The sequence below is a fragment of the Homarus americanus genome, unplaced genomic scaffold (genome assembly GCF_018991925.1).
Source record: "Homarus americanus isolate GMGI-L3 unplaced genomic scaffold, GMGI_Hamer_2.0 scaffold16894, whole genome shotgun sequence".
Taxonomy (NCBI): Eukaryota; Metazoa; Arthropoda; class Malacostraca; order Decapoda; family Nephropidae; genus Homarus; species Homarus americanus.
In genome coordinates, this window is record NW_024746541.1 from 6,596,200 (window position 1) to 6,619,428 (window position 23,229).

The following is a 23,229-nucleotide window of genomic DNA, read 5'->3' on the forward strand; positions in this document are numbered from 1 at the left end:
AGTCACAGGTTCAAAAGAAATATTGAACGCCTTCATAGCAGATCCAACCGCTGAGTGCAACCTGCGTTAGCAAACCATTCACTTTGCCAAAGATCTATAGGGAAGTTCAACTCATAATGAAGATGCCTGTTGACCCACCTGAACTTTTGCATCCAGCTCCAGTTCGGCCTGTCACAGAACGGTTGTTCAAAGCTGCAGTTCAAGCACAACAAACATGGCTGGACTCAGGAGCAAAGCCTCCCAGACCTTGCCGCAGAAGACATATCCTGGAGTGCATATCACGCATCTACCACCTGAAGCTGACGAATGTCACGGAGGCATATCAGGCCGGTGAATAATGTAAATAGAGTAGACCTCTGTTATACGTTTACCAACATTTTGTAGTCACGCTAACATCAGGTAGAGACCAGCAGGATATGGCCAAGCCACTCTTATGTTTGGAGGTCTGCACACGGAATGGCTCTTCGAGGTTATGGATTAATTTGCTATCTGACAGCAGATTAGAACCAATGTTGCATCACCGGGTACAGAAGGCTACTTCCTAGGTGTAAGTCATGAGACAAGAAGGCAGTGCGCCCATTCCTAAGTGCCTGTGCCTACTACTACAGGTTGATGAAAAAAGCATACAAAGAATATAGAGAGTAGCTAATGAAAAAGAGATAAGCCCCATCTACATCCCGACGGATGTCAAAGGCCGGTTGAACATCTACCAGTAGTTTTGGCTGATGGTGTTTGGAACTGAGAATTAATCCATGATGTTTCTATCTGGTCTTCGAAATGGAAAGTTTGTTCTGTACATTCCAAAGCTTTCGTCGCATGGTGCCATTTTCTTTTTTTTCTTTTTCTCTGCATCAACCTCAGTAACTATAACAAGTGGTTATCTGTATACATCCATGACACACAAAAGTTTCAAGAGCAGTGTCCCATTGTTGCAAACCAATTTGAGAAGGGGTACTTTATTCAACATAACTGAAGGAGATTTTTCAACTGAAGCTGGATCATGTTTTGCATCAGAATAATGCTGCATATCTGGGTGTAGGGCAGATTAGTAGAGATTCCTAAAAGTGTGCTTCAGTATTTCGTTCATGCATGACCAGTGATCCTGAAATATCTCCCATCGAAAAAAAACTTGAAATTACATAACGAGGTGTATGAAATCAATATTTATGTGCACAACTTTGTTTGTCCACAAATGTGACTGGGTTGATTCTGGAGGGTGACAGAGGTTATAGTTAGCCCTGCAGCCTTTAACTTTCACTCCCTAAAAGAGGCGTGTTTATATACTGTATATATATATTTTAACGCATTCCCTCGCCTTTCTGTTGTCTCCTTGTAGCATGGTAAACCTTTTTAGAAGTCCCAGTAAAAAGAGGGCACAGTCAGCAATTCTCCACTGCCTCCCTCGTGCTTCAGCCACTGAACACCAACCGAGCTACCGCGGAACCCATCATACATTTTCTTAGAATCGTAAGTCCCGCCTCCATGTAAGCTGCCCCAATATAGAAGTTATATAAGCTGTTGGCTACCTCAGGTAGCTCAGAATCCTGCAGGTTTCCCTGGCTTCTCTTCTCTCCTTACCTTGTTGTCAACCTGTGGTGGACCTCTCCAGCAAGATCTCTTCTCATTACGGTCAAGCTAACTTACTCTAAGTCTCTCTCATAATCGTTTCCTATTTTATTCTCTACCGTCGTTTTCAGCCTTAGATACAATCTTAGTGTAACAATTGTGTGTCCTACGTGTGAACCATCCCAGTGATTATTTTAAATTACGACAAGACACTTTATTCTCATTGTTTAGTGTTTTCTGATACAAAAACTAAGATGGCTTCCAAATATCCAATATGGCGGAATGTTAATGTTTTTTGTTTTGTTTTCATGTCTTAATCATGCAAATATGCTATAAAACTATTTTTCAATACACCAGCCCCCAAAAGATGGAATTGGAATTGCACCATAAAGTAGTCGACCCACGGACAGTGTGAGATGAGTCTTAGGTTTTGACATGGGGGTGGTCAATCTTAAAAAACCATGAATTCATAAGACCTATCTTGATAGTGATTGAGGTGTGTTCTGAAACACAAGAGATGTCGGGATAGGTGTAAGGTTCCTTCACTTTTTGTTGTCATGTAATCACCACTTGTTTGGTTTCCTTCTGCTGTGAGAGTCTGGAGACGTTGTGTGTTGTTGGTCTTTAGTTATATGTTGATGTTAATACTTTTCTTGGTAGAAATGAGGTTTTAAATTCCATTTAATCAATGGTATGAGTTTTGTGTTTGGTGGTTTTCATAATTATTCTTGAATTCATCACTAACTTTATTTTTTTTATAGCCCTTGTCTCTTGTTAGGCATTTACATTCTCATATTTATTCGGATTGTAATATTTCGAGGCGGAAGAGGAATCATTATAACCTTAAATATTTATAGTTTTATGGCTTGATGAATTAAGGGTCATCGACTTTCCCTCTAGTTTCGCCAAAATTTAATTCTGTCTGGGAAGTCTGAATAACTACTGTTTTCCAGGTATTTTGGTTTTATGGATTTAGCCCCTCATGGTTTTTGTATGTTCTTTTATTTGAGCTAGGATGAAGCTGATTATTGCGTGGTAGTCTGCTCCTCGAGTCCTGAGATTTTGCTTGGTGGACATTTGGGGTCTAATTAGTAATGGATTTGAAACCTGATGAAGGTTTAAACCAGGGATGGAGCGAAGATTAAGATTGCTGGTATCTTGGAACGCTGGCTTGATAACGTAAAGAATCAAACCTGAACTTAGGTCGGATTGTCGATCCTCGCGTTAATCTAACTGGAGGTTTGGCGGTCAATCATTCAAGCAAGTCAACATGAATTTTGACAGAGCAGAATTTCCAGCGATATCATCAAATTGAAATTTAGAGAAGACTGATGGTAGACAGGCAGAATCCTTTCATTTTTATGATGACACGCAATTTAAAAAAATATAGGTTCAGCAAGGAGATTGATATTTTCTGATATGGAGCATCTACTTGACAGACCTGTTGGCTATGGTTCACCTCTACCTCCCATTCATCAGCTGATGATTGCTTTGAGATTCTTCGGAACGAATAGTTTCCAAGAAAGATTCTGGTTACTGAATAAGTTATGATAATGTGTTACAACACTTTCGTGTTTAAGGTCCATGAAGATCAAGTAGGTAAATGTGCAGGGAGATTTTCTTCCGCAAAAACTTGGTCGAGTCATAGTTGCCGCCATAATTGGCTGTCGTCATGATGTAGATGAAACGTGATTGGCTGGAATTTCAGTGCTCGAATCCTTGCTCGTAACTGAAGAAAATGCAACAGATTACCCGATCAGGCGTTCAAGCCGATGTTTTGAATATGGGTAATCCACTGCAGGAAATCTCGGATAGAGGAATCCTGATTCGCACTCCTGAGCCTAGCTCAAATCCCATGCTCAAAAGCCTCAAACCGTTCTGAATTCGGGCCTTGGTTTCCATTTGTCTAGCATACCGTTCGTTTGACTGGTCTCTCCTAGGAGAGCTATAAGGATTGGAGTTTTATTTCTCAGCATTTCGCCCATATAGGATGGAGTAATTTTTTATTTTTTATTATTTTTTGCTCAAATAATGAAGAAATAATATTAATGAATTGGCAACTCAACTACAACGACTGCTGCCCCAAGATTCTCATTTCAAATGTTCTTCATTATCTAAGCAAATATACGAACGTTTGGAAAATTATAATGATCTAAAATATCAATGAATAGTTTATTATAATAGAAATTCTACCTTTTGATTGTTTTATTTATCCTGACGTTGATACAGCGGAAAATAGATCCACTGATCACAATACCCATTACATACAGACTTATTTTACTAAGTATTGCCAGATAAAATTGCGAGAGCCAGGGTGGGGGTCGATGCATCTTTGGCTGACTGCACGTGCACATTTAGAGACTTGTAGATTATATGTACAAAACCGAGAGCCCGCCTTTGTGTATTATCCGTTTTTGCTTTGCTGTTGATATTTTTAAGAGATGGGAATTTTCTCTGACGTGTTTTATTATAATAAAAATATCCCACTGCACCTAAATTAACAGAGTGACCAACCTCTTCAGAACTCCTTGAGCTCTTGACTATGCTTACAAACCTGTATATATATTGAGGTGCGTTTATTTTGTCTGAGCATTAAGAGAATATTTTGGTGATAATTTAGTGACAAGGAAAACAAAACCAATTGGAACCAATGTAGTCTACTACTTGCCATGACAAATGTAGATATATATTTTTTTAAATTAAGCTTTAACTAACCTACATCTACTAATTGAAAATCAAGTCTTCATCAAATGTACCTCACTGTACGCCCATATGCCTGCAGAGTTGGTCCAGGGCCCAGGTTCTCCTGGCTCGCTCGCTGGGGAGTAATAGTCTGTCTGACTAAGGTCGTCAAGCGTCCAGCAGCGGCCGTACGAAGGTACACCCACCGCTATCTTGGTGCTCGGCATTCCTTGCTGTATCCAGTAGTTGACAGCAAAGTCCTGTACGCGATGAAAACAGAGTTTACCACTAGTCCACTGTATATTACACTCGTGGCTAGTAAGTTAACATCAAGCGCCTTAATAGAATGAAGACAGAGTTGTTACGAGTTGGCAACCATGTTCCACGAAGTTACATTATATTTATTTAAAGCCAACATGAAACAATTAGACCTCCAAATTACCTCATGTTAAAAAAGAAACTGAGTTCTTTTATACTTTGATAACGGCCAGAGACAGATTTTAAGGCGGGGTAAAACACTTGCATGACTCAGGTGTACCTTGGACCATAAAAAGCACATCGTGTGTCGAAAATAAGACTGCTTCATCATATCACAAGCCTGATGTTTTTCTCTTTTGTCTTAATTCTCTTTCGTGTACTACACATGCCTTCATCAGAGACTCTGCATTTATCATGTAGGTCGGTCACCCAGACCAGTTACCCAACAATTTTGATGAACATATCTACCGTACCTCAATTATGAAAAAAACAAAAATAGAATCCTGATCCATACACAGGGTACATCAGCCAAACAGCAGACTACCTGTCTTCAAACTGTATGTGCATCCCACGAGGAAAATTCCGTCTGACCATTAAGAATTCCCAAATAGTCACATGTTTTAGCCCATTAGCTTTGAGTATCAACATTTTTTTATATGCCTCCTTCCCTCACATTCATACTGAGTACATAATGTATCTGTGAAAAAATGAGAGCAACCAGTATAATTTTCAAGATCTAAGCTATAGTAACTACCAGGTGACATACATGACATGACAAGGTCAGTGGCATTACCAAGAGAAGCCTCACCATAACAGATGTCAATTTGTTTTTCAAAATGCTCTATCATATCTTGGTTATTATACGGGATAGAAAGGTGTTTTTTGGTATTTATACCCATGTTTTTGAGCACAAAGAAGCAAATCAAGCCACCATAAATGAAATGGAATGTGCCCTAATTAACATAAATGCAAGATTACAGCCTTTTTATGTATAAAACGTTGAATTCGCTGCAACTTGGTTATTAATCATGAAAGGATAATGAATTTGGTGTCTACAACTATGTTTGGTTGTAATATCTACACATTTCTTTTGTTTGCACAAACCCAGTTAGAGAGGCAAAACATAAGCATGAGGACAGTCATATTTGACTACACTCTACAGTATATTAAAGCAGATGACATAGTTCAAGCATCTCCTGAAATTGATCGAAGGATTTCACCTCATTATGTCCTACATGGGTTCAATATGTCATATAATGGATGTCACTGGTTTCGAGAATCTCTGGAAAGCAGTTTGTGCCCAGAACTGCATTGAACACACGATGACTGGGCATGCTTACTCACGGGGTCTTCATGCACACCTTCTCACTGTCGTGGCCCTCACTACGGTGATGTTAGAGACCCCTGGTTGATTGGATGGAGTCAACCTGCTCCTGATTTCTGAGTGTGCTACCGACATCGTATTGAAGGAAACAGTGGTCACTCAACTCACACCGATCATGGATGACCTGGCGGAGGATCTGTCAGGAGAGTCGTATTGGGGAATTGTGGCACAACTATCTCATCAACTGTACGTGTGTTGATACTCTTCATTCGCCCAGGGTGTTCTGGTGACTGGAAGCTCCATCAGTATATTGTCTCTAATATGATTCCCATTCTTCATGCAACCAGACATATTGCATATGTACGCTGTTGCAGAAGGTATCTGGATTCGATGAGGTAGTTCCCAGATTTTTATGAGTGAAAATAAGCTGAAGAAATTTACTAAAGATCGCGAGTTCACAATTAAGAGAAGTGACAAGTTATGGAGAGGTAATTTCACCGATCAGATATTGAGCAGGTTATTATGCGAATGCTCAAGGCTCCTGGAGATTTGTCGCCAGGCCGAGGTGTAACTACAAGCACCCATGCTAAACCAGTACATGTGCTGTCTTGGTGTGTTCCTATCTGCAGTGCTCTTGAAGATTTAGTGGTGTTCACACTCACACTCAGATCAGCACAGCGATCTCCACGACTACAGCATTGTTCAAGATGTTAAGGACTACGGTACGTTTCTGAATTGGTTGAGGACTCATTCCCTTTCTCCTACAGAGGAATCGAAGGCGTGGTGTCCATCGCAACTGGCATTGATGCTCCTCAGTCAGAAAATGCTGACCAACCATAATGGCTTCAGTAAAAAAAGTCACAAATTCAATTCCAGGTGGTAACTACGTTGACATGAAACTGAAGAGGAGAGACCGCGTCAAGTCAAATGAACGCAGACTGTGGCAGTGTGACCGTCCGTGGCCTGGAAGCTATTCATGAGAGCGACATGCGTGATAAAGGAGCAGAAAGAGATGGAGGAATACTTGCAGTATGAGTTCGGAAAGCATCCCCCAGCCTTGCTTGATAAGTTAACAATCCGAAAGACTGCTAAAAACGTTCTTGCCCACATACTGAATGAGCTAACTACATCACTGCTTTTACGTGTTCTACGAATATGCAGTCCGGAAAACATTAATGAAGAATTTGAATATATCTCTAAGATTGGACTGGACTTAAAATACCCTAGTTCGTTTATAAACAAATGCCTTAACATCGCTAAGAAATCTTTTTGAAGAACTGATCCGAAACCATCCCCTGACAGTAACAATCTCTTATTATTACCATTTAACGAAAATTTCTCTCAAATTCCTCTACAACTGTAAACCTGGAACGTAAATGCAACATTTAGTAACTCATGCACTGTAAAACAAATGTTAATTAAGAACTCCCATGCAATGCAGGTGGTTGCATTTACAAGGTTCCTTGCAAGGAAAGTAATATGTTCTACTTTGGTCAAACGGGCAAAGTTCTCATAACTAGACTTAAACATCATAGATATAATGTCAGGACAGTCCAGGAAACCAATGCTTTGTTAATTCATATGAGAGATAATAAGGACTGGATATGGTTGACACCTTGCTGTCCCTGGGGACTTGATCTCATTCTCCTTTACTGTATATATTAGCCTTGTCAGTAACTAATCCTTAGTCTCTACTCACCCCCGAAGATGTGAAATACACGAAAGCACTAGCGAACTTAGTGTTTTATTTTTTCCTATGGGGTTATCAGCATATACATGGATTATACGCACCCATGTCATCTGTTAAAGAGGCTAGCATCAACCAGAGCTGCCAGGGGGTGGAGGACAACTATGCTATCATCGGGATGTTGCGGGACTCATCTGGGGGAGTTGTTTGCCTATTTTTCTCTCACAGCACATGAAAAAGTGCTGTCTGTTTTAAAGGTCCAGTGTGGTATTCTGAAATCTTAGAACGAAAATTACTGATTTAACAAGCAGTGGAACGACAGACGTGAATACTTCCCATGCCAAGCGGCGTGGTCAGCCCTATGCTGTACAAAGCCTTTGTGCGCAGCGCACCAAGCACCAAGCGGGAAAGTCGGGAACTAAGTAACCAGCTGGCGCCACAAGGCCTAAGAAATGTATTTTTTTAAATTAATTCATACACTGCTGACGAAGTTAAAAGCCAGTTATAATATAAACAAAAGTTTCTTGGATAATTTGCCATTTGAAAATAATAAATTACTTGTGTCCGTAGTAAATAACTAATATATGTGAAGAATGACGTATTGCGCTTCACAAATAATTAAAATAATTACTGGAAAACCGTGGGGGACATTCATGTCTTGAATTAAAAACGTAAATAAATACTAAAATAGTGCTAATCTTTCCAGAAAATAAATAAAGGAAAATCAAGGGACAATTTAAGATTTATGCAGGAATAGTTAAGTAGTTCCCGGGAAAAATTACGTGTAGGCTGAGGACGCTGCAGTGCTTGGAGTGGGCATGCACAAGCTGTCTATCGTTGGTGGAAGGGAGATGCACTGACACTGTGCTGGATACAACGCCCCACGTGGCCACAATATTTGTGGGCGATGTCAACTATATTCACAAGTAAGTTCCGTTCAATTGCATAGAGTACAGTACAGTGTCTAGATAGGATGGAGAAAGAAAACCACAGTGGTAAATCGGTGGATTATTCCAGGTCTTAGTGGAACCGACTTGGTTGTGACTGCTTGACAGGACCACGGCTTGGATGCTAGCGGCTGTTATTATCGGACGTGATTCATGGGGTCCGACAAGGAAGCACGCATCCATGCGGGCGACCTGTTTTTACCCGGATTCCTCAGGATATGGATGTGTGCCACGCACGAATTTAGGAAACCGCTGAGATTTGCGTAAAGCCGCACACTACAATACACCACAGCTAAGGAGTGTATACAGTGTATGGGGAACAACTGAGTAGAATGAGGGGGGAAACTTAATCTCTCTCTGACTGGGGTCAAGTACACGAAGTTGTACGGTGACCTGACATAACTGGGCAGGATTACCTCTGTTGCTCTCCCTCTCACATACAGTAAACGAGAGAAAAACCTGCCCCTGGATGCAGCCTGAGTGAATGGAAATATTGATGGGCTATGGGAGACAGGAATTTCCATGGTGCTGGTGAGTCGAAAACTATTGTATGCCTGCTGAGTATTAGTGCTGATATTTTTACTAGGTGCCTTCCATTCTCTTCAACTTTGGGTGTACTGCATGTGGTTTGTTTAACCAAGTCCTGGTGTGAGGTCGACGACCCTAATGGTTGATCTTACGCTCTGGACGTGGGGGTGATAAAGGATTGTTTCGGTGCTATGCATGTGGTGTAATTTTATTGTAATGGTGTATTCTGGGCCAGTTTCATTGAACACGGTTACAGGTATGGCGGAGGAAGCACGCATAACTTATGAACTCAGGAATAAAGTACAAAGAATCAGTTGGTGACCCGACCCCCCCCCCCTCTCCACCCCTGACAAGTCATGATATCAGGTCGTTATGGCATTTGATGATTGTTTTGTGGGGTTTCAGACCAGTATACTATTTTATGAATATATTTGCTCAGGGACTGCTGAGGTTTAGGATCCATCACAGGTTGTGGGCTTAAACTCGGGGAGGCGCGATCCTTGACCTCATCAATTCTTGAACTGGGGCGGTCATGTCACCCATTTTGTTGTAACTCACGGTCCAAACAGGGACGTACATGAGTCTTGGGTGATTATTGGGTCATTAAGAACTCACATTGGGACCGGTGTCATATTCCCTACACTGATAATATTGGTAACTAGCGATGTAAGATGAGTTGAGGGATTAATTCAAATGAACTATTGCCCTATGTAATTAATAACTTTCTAGTGCTGTAAGGATGTTACTGATGATTAATACAAGTGTCCATTACCTGTGCATCTCTTGAACCCCAACCTCAGGAACACCAGTCCAGGTCACGGTAATTAACTCAGGTAAATATATTTATTTTGTTTGTGCTGTTTTGGCATTCTGAGGGGCCCTTCTACTGCATTAATCAACACCAGTAAAAATCCTCATCAGTTACACACATACACACGCACACACTTCTTCTTCTTCTTCTTTTTTTCTTCTTCTTATTATTATTATTTTCAACTGAAAATTATTAGTAACAATAGTAATTCTTTATATAAATATTCGCCACACAAAATGATACTGACTTAGCGGTATATCATACATACTCCATCATAATAAGCGCCACTCCTGACAGTACAATTCCACAAGAGAAGTAATAATATACTTACAACGTTGAGGTCTTTGTTACCGCCGGTGTCCTTATAGTAGGGGTAGAGCCCTGACTGGTGGTGAACGTAGTCATTCCAAGAACCGTGCAGGTCGTAGGTCATGAGGTTCAACAGGTCTACGTACATGGCTATCCCCGGCACGTCATAACCAGAATCAATTTTGTCTTTGGCTGATGATACGGCAGCTGTCAGGATCATCCCCTCGGCGTGTAGCGCGTCGTGTATTTCACTCAGTAAGATCACATAATTCTCCTGAAGGTGAACCAATTATGTTTGTACTGGGACTATCACAGCCTCACTTTAAACACGTGCATAGCCTCACAGCAAACGCCATATCAAGGCCTCATAATATATACAAACAAGACCTCATAATAAAAATCATAAAAGCCTCGTAATAAACACCACCAAAGCCTCATAATAAACACCACCAAAGCCTCATAATAAACACCACCAAAGCCTCATAATAAACACCACCAAAGCCTCATAATAAACACCACCAAAGCCTCATAATAAACACCACCAAAGCCTCATAATAAACACCACCAAAGCCTCATAATAAACACCACCAAAGCCTCATAATAAACACCACCAAAGCCTCATAATAAACACCACCAAAGCCTCATAATAAACACCACCAAAGCCTCATAATAAACCTAAACATAATACACATATATGAATCTTTGCCACTATTCCAATTCATATGACAGCTTTAAGTGCACCAAAAAATAATTGATAACATATCCCTTATATAACTCAGCCATGTAAATTATCTTTCTTAATTACTCAATGATAGATAGAAGGTGAGGGATACACTTAATAAGATGATTGTTGCAAATTATTGTTTTTCCTGCCAAAGTGTCACTGCAAGAACAAAGTCGAACGTCACTTGTCTTGTCTTAGGAACTACAATATTTGTGTTTGTTTATCAACTGATTTCCATCCAATCTTATATTTTTTTTTTCTGGGAATATCCCACCCGGGCGCGAATTTTTTTTTTCCTCAGGGCTTCTGTCATTTGAACAAGCGGCACCGTCGCAGTATTTGAAGCGCGGCACCACTGTACAGTCAACTGGTGGCAGCAATAATTCGTTCTATCTTGGCCGTGTTGGCTAAGTTAGGTTAGGTTAAGTTAGGTTAGGTTAAGTTAGGTTAGGTTAAGTTAGGTTAGGTTAAGTTAGGTTAGGTTAAGTTAGGTTAGGTTAGGTTAGGTTAGGTTATTATTTGTTTGTATTAGTATCTATTACATCAATATTAAGCCAAGCATGAATGATCATCTCTTATTCTCTCTTTCTTACAGAGTGTACAGTGGTGCCGCGCTTCAAACACTGTGATGGTGCCGCTTGTTCAAAATGATGGAAGCCCTCAGGAAAAAAAATCACGCCACCCGGACACAGGTTATCGACCCACAACGGGGCCTGGGGAGACGGGGGGGGGGTGCGAAAAAAAAAGAGTAAAAATAAATAAAAAATTAAAAGAAAAAAATATATTTATCTACACCACGAAGATGCCGGAAAATCAGCTTTTTAAAGTGAGACAGATTGTAAGAGTAAGGAAACACAGAAGAAGACAGAGCATTCAACAGTTTGGATGTGTGAGGAAAGAAGGATGTACTATAACGGGTTATTCTAGCGTGACCGACATCCACACAGAAACGGTGGGCACCGCGGGCAGGACGAGTGTTACGGGCCCATTGCCTTGCCAACGGTACACAGGATGCCAACTCCACTGAACATTGCCCGTTAAAGTATCTGTAAGAGAGAGAGAGAGTGAAGCAAAATTGCGGCGAAGAGAAAAGGAAGAGAGATTATCAACTAAAGTAGGAGAGTTAATAAGACGAAATGCCTTTGATTCCACCCTATCTAACAGTTGGACAGAAGAAGAACCACCCCAGATATGAAAACAGTACTCCAAGTTAGGACGAATGAAACCCTTGTAAACTTGAAGCAGCTGCTCAGGAGTGAAGTAGCTACCGCATCCGTACAGCATTCCCAGCTTTCGGGAGGCAACTTTACTGTAACAATGTTGTGGATGTGTGGCTTCCATGATATATTAGATGAAATGGTGAGGCCTAGCATATCTATTTTAAAATTTGGTAAAATTAAACGATTTTAGCTCTAAAAACAAATATAGTTTGAGAGTTAGGGGGAAGGAACATGTGAGAGGAAGAATGAAGAGTAGAATAGAATTAGTAGGTGAAAGAACAGACCCGTGTGGAACACCACTATTGGTAGAGAAAGAGCGAGAGATCGATTCCTCGAAAACAACTGCCACGACGAAAGTTTTCCCATAATCCCGAATAGGGGATGACCAAATAGGGGTGCAGTAGGAAAGCAGATCACCAGTAGATCTCGCCTGGCGAAACCTATACTGGTGATCCGACAAATGAGAAAGGCATTGAAGGTGACGGAGAAAATTAGAGTTTAAGATAGTTTCGAAAATATTAGAGAGGATTGAAGTTAAGGCAATTGGGCGATAGTTAGAGGGATTAGAACGGACACATTTCTTCGAGATGAGCTGAACCGAGGCATGATTCTAAGAAGAAGGAAAAGTTTGGGTTTTGAGGCAAAGACGAAAGAGTCGAGCAAGCACAGGGGTCAGTACACTCCTTCAGAACACGAGGGTGTATTCCGTCTGGTTCATGCGCCTTACATCCAGGTTGGATAACACACCAGCAATCCTACGATTTGAGATTATAGGAAAGTGCATGGGTTCAGAAGGAGGAGCAGGAGTGGATGTGGTAGAGCTGGAATCGTCTAAGATAGAGTTAGAGGAGAAAAAGGTCCCAAAGAGATTGACTTTATCAGAGGGAGAGTTGGCACCGATATCAGTTCGGAAAAGAAAAGGAATAGACGTAGTGCAGAAGGATTTATTAGAAGTAGAGTTAGTTAGGTCTGCGGACTTTTTCTTGTTTTTTAAATTCCGCTTCGCCCTACGATTCCTAGAAGTAATGAAAGAGGAGTGAGTAACAGGAAATAGTTTCATAGCTTGATATGCCGCATCTCTCTCCATACATGCAAGAGAACAAGAGCACTCAAACCATGATTGTAAAGTGAAAGTTTTGGTAGAACATGGGATTAATGCACTCATACCACCCAGCAATGCAGTCAGGACATAACGAGGCGTCCCGAGTGAAAAAGCAACACCCATCCCAGGGAAAGTCGGAGAAAATTTCTCGCAAGGATTGCCAGTGTACCCTCCGATAGTGCCATAGTTGGCGCTTAGAGAGGAGTGGGGGAGGTGGTTGTGCCCCGGAAATTAAGTTGAATAGTGTGAGGGGATAGACGTAAAACAAAAATCAAGAATGTCTGCAAATTGAGTGTGTCGATGTAGAACATGTGTAGGGTGTTTGATTATTTGTTTCAGATCATTAAATGTAATGTACATTGAAATTCCCTAGGTAGAGGATTTCGGTGTTGGTGTGTGGATAGCAATGACTCATGGCAAGAAGTGAGATAGTCAAACAGTTCGAAATAGTTGGGAGAACAGTATAGGAAACAAAGGAAAATATTCATAGTTAGTAGAGATATTTTGAGCCAGATGACATAAAGAGAAGATTCAAAATCCGTGAGTCGAGCTATAGGCGTCCGTGTGTTGCAGTAGGCGCAGACACCTTCCTTAGGACGGAAAAAGGTATAAAAGTTGTAGTTGAAGACTTGAAAAGGTTTGGGTGAAGCTGCTTAGGTCAACTGAAGTAAAGATATTAGTAAGAGATTGGGGGAAAGGGTTATTAGATGGTGCTCCACAGAAGAAAAATTGGATTTCAAAACGCGAATGTTGGAAAAATGAAGTGTGAAAAAAGCCGATCCTCCAGCAATCGCGGTGACGTCAGTTGAGGCCCCTGTAGTTTGATGATAGTCAGTTCTGCCCTGTGGTCCATAACCATCCTGACCAGTGGGACCCATCTGAGAAGGCCCGATTCAATAGTATTGTCATATGATATAATAGGAGAATAAAAAAAAATTACAATATAAAACAGGTCAAGAGTGAAAAAAAAATTATATGTTGTGTTTTTAAAGTTCTGTAAGGGAAACAATAGTGAGACCCTGCAATTGTGTGTGTAAATGAGGCAGAAAGTCAGATAGCAACCTGATACATTGAAACAATTTTTGTGATGCTATATGGCAGCTGGGTTTACCATTAGACAACACATTATGGTTTCAATATCTTCTCAGGAGGTAGTACCTCCCTGTTTGGTAGCTGCCTACTGTGGTGTGATGAAATCCTAGACAAGGTTCTTCAAACTCCAATAGCACGAGCAGTAGATATATTCAATAAGTGTACAAGACTTGGCAGGATAACCAACCGGTACAGGAACAGGAGCCAGCACAAGGAACTCCTCGTCGTAGGCAGGCCGAAGCCGATCTGAGGGAAGTTAGCTGGCTAGGCAAGGGAAGTTGCTAGACATTATTTGGACAATAAATGGGGTCTTCTAATTACTCGACTAGCGCGATACAGACATAGTATATCGGGACATAGTAAGTGAACATAGGCATTAGACATAAGCATAGATATCAGACATGCTATAATAATATGTAGTTATACAGACATGTGAATAAATGGTACAATGAATGGTAACAGAGTCCTGCCGTCAGGCGTGTTCACGTATCTTGGTACCCACACATCTATACACCTCCCTCCCCCTTTACGCTCGTAGTGCAATCTCAAGCGGCTACGGACTCTTTTTCCATGAGTCGGGGGGAGCGGCGAGGGACAATGGGAGGATCAACTGACGACCTTCGTTCCTGGTCTGGGCAAGGGGACACAGGGGACGGGGAGGAAGGTTCGGTACTAGAGGATGGCACTGGGCGGAGATGGCGTCTGTTTCGCCACCACACACGACCACTGGGGAGGCGGACTTGGTACGAACGAGACTCGCCACGGCCCATGACGACCCCGACCTTGTCCCAGCGGTGTGACGTCGGGTCCTGGATTCGTACTTGCTGGCCGACGGCCAACCTGGGAAGGGGGCGGGCTTGGGCGTCATAGTGGCTTGTCACTTGGGCCATCCGGGCAGCCTCACGGCGGTCACACTCGTCCGCCTTGATCTGCCATTCATCTAAGAAGGACTGGGGGTGGGCAGGCACACAAGTACGAAGGGGGCGGCCATACAACACCTGGGCAGGAGAGCGTCCGGCAGGGGTAGGGGTGTTGCGGAGTTCCAGTAGGCCCCTGTCGAACTCCTCGCAGTCCAGGTTCCCCGTCGGTGCTGTTTTGAGGATGAGGTATTTTACGGACTTTACCGCTGCCTCGGCGTGGCCATTCGCCTGCGGGTAATGAGGGGAGGTGACGATGTGGTGGACGCCCCAGCGTTCGGCGAAGCTCTTGAACTCGTGGCTATTGAACGGGGGCCCACCGTCGGTTCGGAGGCGGAGAGGCACTCCGACTTCCCGGAAGAAGCAACAAAACATCCGGATGACCCTGGAAGAGGTGGTGTCCCGACCACAGGGAACTACCACGGGCCATCCAGAGAGCCTGTCGGCGACCACCAGGAAAGACTTTCCGGCCACATGAAAGAAGTCGGCGGACACAGACTCAAAGGGCCGCTTCGGGAGGTCATTGCACAGGTACGGCTCTTGTTGCTGGCTGGGCTGGAGTTGCTGGCAAGGCTCACAGGCCTCAACCGTGCTCTTAATATCGGCGTCAATACCAGGCCAGAAGACGGTCTGACGGGCTCTGCGCCTGGTGGCTTCAACGCCGCGGTGGCTGTCATGGAGGCGGGATAAGGTGCGCCGGCGGAGGGCAGCGGGAACGACGATCCTGGGGCCGTACAACACCAGCTCTTCGTCCGCATAGAGGCTATCCCTTAGCTTCCAGAAGGGGAGGGCGGAGGCGTGAATGTCGTAGCGGTTGGTGGGGAATCCGGCGGAGACGTAGGCGAGGAGTTGGACGTATGCCGGGTCTTGAGCGGCGGCGATGCAAAGCTCCTGGAGGGTCCTATCGTCTTCGATGGAGGGCGTCGTCGTCGTCTTGTCAGCAAGAGAAGTGGCTGTGTGTGTCACTAAAGACCGAACGTGAGCTGCGGCTGTGGTACAGTCGACTTCATCTTCAGGTGTGGGGCGACTAACAGGGGCTCGGGAGAGGGCGTCTGGTATGCACAGAAGCTTCCCGGCGCGCCACGCAGCTGTAAAGACGTAAGGGGCGGTCTTCTCTTTGAGACGTTGGAGGCGAGGATTTTCGATGGCGTCCAATTTGTAGTGATTGAGGATGGGTATGAGCGGGCGATGGTCCGTCATGAGGGTGAAATGCCCAAGGCCGGACAGGTAAAGGCGGCACTTGGCCATAGCCCAGGCGACTGCCAGCATCTCTAGTTCGATGGTGGCGTATCTGGTCTCCGTGTCCGTCAGAAACCTGGAGCCACACTGAACTAAGCGCAGTCTACCCTGGCCGTGATCTTGAAGGAGGGCATATCCGAGGCCGTATAGACGGGAGGCGTCGGTCTGGAGGACCACTGGTAAGGACGGGTCGAAGGGTGCCAAGGCTGGTGGTGACAGCAACGCCTTCTTAACATTCCTGAACGCTAGGTCGTGGTCAGGAGTCCAGAGGAAAGAGCGCTTGGGGCTCATGAGGGGGCGTAGAGGTTGGGCTGATGTGGCGATTTTAGGGGAGAAGTCGGCCAGCTGATTTGCCAGGCCCATAAATGAGCGAAGGTCGGTCAGGTTCGCTGGAGTAGGGAAGTCCCTGATGGCCTTGACCTTCTCCTCATCAGCTGAGATCCCCTCTGGCGAGATGTTGTAGCCGCAGTAGTTAACTTGGGAGGCGGCGACCACAAATTTATCTTTGTTCAGGGTGATACCATGGGCACGACATCTTGTGAGCATCAGATGAACTCGGTTCAAGTGGGCCGGGAGATCATCGTCGAAGAGCAGGATGTCATCTACGACCTTCACGCAGTTGGTGACACCCTGCAGAGCCATATCCCCACGGAGGCAGTACGCATCCCCCGTTGCTGCGAAGCCCATGGGTCCGCGGCAGTGTTGGAAGCGGCCGTGGGGCGTGATGAATGTAGTGAGGTGGCGATCTTCTTCCGCCAGGTCGACTTGCCAGTACCCATGTAGTGCATCCGCCGTGGTAAAGAACTTTGCAGACGGGGTGACGCTGCGGACTGCTTGGATGGGCGTAGGCGATGGATGGGCGGGACGGGAGACCTGCGAGTTGAGATGGGTGAGGTCCACTGTGATGCGAACACCTACAGGCTTGGGTGCCAAGACCATAGGGTGGCACCACTCGGAGGGCTCCTCACCGGCGTGTCTGATGATCCCCTGCTGCACCAGAGAATCGAGCTCCGCCTTCACCTTGTCCCGTATGGCAAAGGGGATAGGCCTGGGTGTGTGGATGGCGAAAGGCGTCGCGCCAGGCTTGAGGTGGATTCTCATCGGGGGGCCTGTCATCTTCTTGAGCGGCGTCTTCTGGAGGTCGGACTTGGAGACAAGGACGTCGCTGAACTGACGAAGAAAGAACTCCCGGGCGGCAGCAGGTGTGGTCATGGCTGAAACAGGTATCTCTGCACACCTGTTGAGGTGTGTCACGGCGAGGATGGGCTTTGGGAACTCGGATGAGACGATGGCCAAGTCCTGACAATGGCCACATGACAAGAGAGGGGTTTGGATGCCCTCATGGACGTGGACTGTGGCAAGGCAAGACTTGGGACCGAGCTGTAGTGTTGCCTTGAAGCAACCCAAAGGTGGAGACATCGGGGACCCGTCCGCTGTGAGCACGTCGTTCATGGCTGTGGGTGACAGGCTACTCCTGGGAATGTTGAGGGCGTCCAGGTGTGTTGGTCCAATCACCGTGATGTCCGCGCCCGTGTCAGGTATCATCAGGAGGTTGGAAGAGTTGGTACCGTAGGACAGACGAACATTGACGGGCTTGGGGGACCTGTCACTCGAGGCATCATCCACGCGTCGGCATCCTTTGTTGTTCTTGGGAGACGGTGGTGTGGACGTTCTGTCGGGCTGTAAAGAGACGTTTTGACCTGGAGATGGAGGCTTCTTGGTGGACCTGCAACACTTGGCGAAGTGTCCTTGCTTGTTGCAAGCGTTGCATGAGACCTTGTTGGCAGGACATCGAGTTGTGCGGGGCCAATGGCCTTGAAACCCACAGTTTCGACATGTACTATCAGCCGCAGGGCACTTTCCTGGACCATGCTGGCGCTGACAGTTTCTGCAGGATTCGGGAGAAGAAACTGGTGACTGTGACGGGGGCTGTGGAGAGGACGCCGTCTGCATCTGGCGTTGATTCCTCTTGTAGGTGGAGACGGCGTGGACTTGAGATGGCGATGAGTGTATAGCTGAGGCAGCCTCTCTTGTGGCCTCATACGACCTGCAACAGGTGACGAAGTCGGTGAGGGAAGAGGCGGCGTCGAGGGTGAGGAGTTTCTGAAGCAGGTCCTCGTCACGTACACCCATCAGCAAGATCATCTTGAGCTGGATCTCAGCACAGGTTACAGGATCGCCTGTACATAGGTCCACCTCGGCTGCTAGGTCCTTAAGTCGTGCATAGAAGTCTGAGAATGATTCCCCAGAAGCTTGTTTGCAGGATAGCAGTTCCCTACGACGCAAAGCTTCATTGCATAGGCCACGGAAATGAATCTGCAAGGCGTTTAAAACCTCTGTCACTGACCTGGGGGAGTCAGGGGGGATGGCTAGCGTGTGCTCTAGGAGGCGTTGAACATCGAGGGAAATGCACGATCTTAATTGGATGAGTTGTTTATGAGGGGGCATTCGGTGGAGGTCAGACATAACAGCAAACTCTTCGAAACGACGTCGCCATTGACGGTATACTTGATATGTTGCATCAGATTGAAGAGGTGGGGGACTGGGAACTGAAGACTTGCTGTGCAGGGGTGTACTCGAGACGGCAGGCGGTGGAGGAGGCACGGAGAGGTCGACGAGAGTTGAGACTGGAGCAGGTGGTTGAGAAGGCACTGAGGTATACCCAAGGGGGATAGGTGACGTGTGAGGAGGCGTTGTCTGAAGGATAGATGATGAGGCTGAAGCTGGCGAATTGGTTGTGGCAGCTGGTGAAGTCGTCCTCGTTGCCAGCACTTCCAATAGTCCCAGGAGTTTGTGGTTATCAGCTTGGTGTTGTTGTTGAAGTTGAAGGCGGTAAGCTGATGCCTCTGACTGTCTTGACAATTCCTCTTGACGTCTTGACCATTCCTCTTGACGTCGTTTTTCCTCCTCTAATTGACGTCTTTGGGCTTCCTTCTCTTGGGAAACTTGTAGGAAGTGGATTAACTGACGTATATCCTGGCTCCAATCCTTTGAATTTGGCGCGCCCGGCGTGTGAGGCGTGAGGGGGGGTGGGAGGGTCTGTGAGGCTTCGTCTACCTCATAATCCTCATCTAAATTTCCCGGCAAATCGTCGTGGTCAGACATCTCGTGTTTGGTATGGTTGCGATGGGAAAGACAAGGAGAATAAGGTGAAGTGCTATGTTTTCGTCAATGTACTTGCCTAAGTGCAGGAACTGGCGGGCAAGTAAAAGAGTACTGACTGTAATATTTGTGAAGTGAGAGGAGGCGGCTGGCGGCTGGCGGCGGTGGTGCTGGTCCCTGTATTCCTCCGCGCGCGGGCGAGCTGGCGGTGCTGGCTCAGTCGAAGGGGGACGCAGGCAGTGGCCTGCGGGCCGGCGCAGATGGAGGATGTATGCCGGAAGTGCTGTCTTGGAAACTGGGCTGAAAGCGTTTCTGCTACCTGTAGGGCCGCAGAAACATAGCAAAGAGACATGAAAGGCACTGCACTTCACTTAGGGCACTTCACAAGGTCACAAAGCACTTTAAATCCAGGGGCACTGTGGAGTATATCTTCTGGGCGGGAAACAGAGGAGGCCGGGAAACAGACGAGGCCGGCTCTTGCAACTTGTCAACTGTCGTGTTAGAGCTACTCAACTGCGCCATGTGGTGTGATGAAATCCTAGACAAGGTTCTTCAAACTCCAATAGCACGAGCAGTAGATATATTCAATAAGTGTACAAGACTTGGCAGGATAACCAACCGGTACAGGAACAGGAGCCAGCACAAGGAACTCCTCGTCGTAGGCAGGCCGAAGCCGATCTGAGGGAAGTTAGCTGGCTAGGCAAGGGAAGTTGCTAGACATTACTAGGACAATAAATGGGGTCTTCTAATTACTCGACTAGCGGAATACAGACATAGTATATCGGGACATAGTAAGTGAACATAGGCATTAGACATAAGCATAGATATCAGACATGCTATAATAATATGTAGTAATACAGACATGTGAATAAATGGTACAATGAATGGTAACAGAGTCCTGCCGTCAGGCGTGTTCACGTATCTTGGTACCCACACATCTATACACCTACTACCTACTACCTAAAACCTAAAACCTAAGAATCTTCCAGAGAATTAGACTACAAATATTGGTATATGTGCCTTTCACAAAAATGTGACCCTAACCTTTGATCATTGGACTCAAAAATATATCAGTAAAATATTTATTTTGCAGCTCTTTCTGTTCGTGAATTATTTATTTAACTATGCTGTATATAGCTAAACATCCTCATTTCTCAAAAATGAATATTCTTGAGCTTGAATAGCCATTGTTTAGTACTGATACTGTCTTATAAACACGCAGTGAAATAAAAGTAGCTGCCAAATCGTAGACACTTTAAATCGGATCATATAGTTAATTGAATTCGTTCGATTCTTGGACACAAAGTGTTTGTATTTTCTTAAAATCCCTCGAACTCGGAAGTAATATGAGTCTCTCTATAGTCCCATGAACAGCCCTTTCTATCTTTGGCCTCGGTAGTTTAGAAATCAAATACTTTTAGCAAAGCATACCTTGTCTTCAGGTATCCCACCACGCATGGTTGGGTACTCCCAGTCCAAGTCTATTCCATCGAAGTTGTGTTCCTTCAGGAGTGCTATGGAAGTGTCTATGAAAATCTTCCTCATGGAAGGATCCGCAGCCATCTGTGTAGGTAAGACGACAGTAAGATATTCTTCCAGTTACATTACAATTTCTTATGCAGAGACAGGTAATGGTTTGTAGAATCAGGTGCTTTCTATTTAACTGACCTTAGAGTATTTCTCAGAGCCGTCCTCCCAGCCCCCGACGCCTAGAAGTGTTTTCAACTCAGGGTTTTGCTTCTTAAGGGCAGTGAACCTATTGTAGGCACACTCTCCGCCGTTGTCACAGAGTTCATGATGCGGGTCGAGCACCTGAAAATTAAAGTGTTTTAGTAAACTCCTTTTTTTCGGTAAATAAAAGAAGAGTCAATGACCACCACTGGTGTGTATTACACAATAGATATATGAATAGCCCCCAAAAAATCTTAGTCTAATACAAAATATTGTTACGATCCTCCTTTCACCGCTTACCCAGCCTCCACTACTGGTTACCAGTGGCCAGGGTGATATGTACAGAAGCAGTAGATATCTTACAAGAGTTGTCGAATTACCACCGGCTGTCCCGCCAGTCTCCGGTAATTACCCGACGATCGGTATCAGTGTACAGACAAACAACAGGCAGGTAGATTTCCACCAGGTCACAGAAACACGCTTGTGTAATGTAGTCTTTTTTACTAAAACAGTAATTCTTCACAACACTGTTGACAGGGCAATGTCTTCACAGCTTAACCCCACACTTCGAATATATAGTCAGCACACTACCAGTTAACATTTCCTTAGTCTTTTCACTTTGTATTAATCACAACAATTCCACAATACTCGCAGAGCAATTGTCTTCAGTCGTTCTGCTAGTCTCAGTCTTTTTTCACTCGGAACAGAGGCGGCGGACCAACTAACTCCTAGGGACTTTGAATTGAATTGAAACAGTTTATTTAGCCCCCCAAAAAACACGGATACAGAGTGGATAACAATAACAATATTAACATGGCTGAGCCAGTTGAGAGCCTGAGCTCTCCTGTAGGCAGTTGATATATACTGTACATTTATCTCAAGGAAGTATTTTGTAACATTTAGTATCGTCTGGAATAGTACACACAGCATGGTGGTAATAAGAACATATCATTATGTTACCACAGTTAACACTTCGATATTTATTTATTTTATTTATTTATTTTGTTTAATTTTATTTTTTTTGCTTTTATATTATAAGTCTATACATAAGTTATAGTGGAATTGAAGAGCATAAATATAATGGGGAAAGCAGTACAACATAGTACAACATAGGTTGAACAAGAGGACAGAGCTGTCAGGATTATGTGGCAAATGTATTTATTGCAATTTTAATTTCTTGATTATCTACATGATAATTTTGATAAAACGGTTTTGATGGTACAATAAAAGCAGGTATATATAGTAGGTATTACAAAAAATATTCATACGTAGACAACAGATAATTTTTAAGAGATGATTTAAAGGAAGGGAGCGTAGTCTTTGCTCTGATGGGTGGGGGTAAGTTGTTCCACAACTTCACACCATGATATTTTATGGAGGTCTGGGAATGAGAGGAGCGCGCGGGGGGTGGTCTTAGTAGCTCTTGGTGCCTTAAGTAATATCTCTGATTATTCTGGAACTGGAAATAATTGTTGTCAAGCAAGTGATTGATAGATTTGTAAACAAAGAGGGCACAGCAGTAGGTGGTAATATCCTCGAATTTTAACATTTTCAATTTAGCAAATTGTTCGTTTGTGTGATCTGTTTTAGTTTCAAGTAGGTCATTGTCGGTACAACTCTCTTTTATGCAGTAAACAGGGATTGTGTTTTTGAAGAGCCAGAGGCCCCCCCATAGTATGTGACAGCGTATCAGGTGTTGGGAAACAAGATCATGATAAATGTCTTTCATTGCTGTGAGTGAGTGACTGTCGAGTGTGATACATAATACCGCACTGTTTATTGACTTTACTATGAATGGCTTGTATATGGTTTCTACAGTTAAATTTCTCATCAACAATAACTCCGAGGAAATTTGTATTTTGTTCGCGTTTGAGGACTGTAATACCAAGGTACAGGGGGTCCAAGTCTGGGGTAAATTTTCCTTCTATGAAAGATCGTGTAGTGTTTTTTTTTCGAGGTTTAAGGTCAGTTTATTACGTATTACCCAGATCTTGACTTTAGTCAATTCAGTGTTCATAGTTCTCATCAAGGAATGGAGGTCTGAGTTCAT

General features: G+C 44.3%; 1 protein-coding gene across 1 annotated transcript in view; it reads right to left on the reverse strand.

Annotated features, from left to right (window-relative positions):
* Positions 1 to 3,769: 3,769 nt before the first annotated feature.
* The window catches only part of LOC121879338 (chitotriosidase-1-like), a 44,216-nt gene continuing 24,756 nt past the window's right edge, over positions 3,770 to 23,229 (reverse strand). Inside the window, exons 7-10 of the mRNA XM_042385940.1 lie at positions 21,177 to 21,320; positions 20,940 to 21,071; positions 10,135 to 10,386; positions 3,770 to 4,508 (exon numbers count right to left, since the gene is read on the reverse strand). Coding sequence (XP_042241874.1) covers positions 4,302 to 4,508; positions 10,135 to 10,386; positions 20,940 to 21,071; positions 21,177 to 21,320 — 735 coding nt within the window. The 3' untranslated portion in view covers positions 3,770 to 4,301. The remainder of the gene's footprint in view (positions 4,509 to 10,134; positions 10,387 to 20,939; positions 21,072 to 21,176; positions 21,321 to 23,229) is intronic.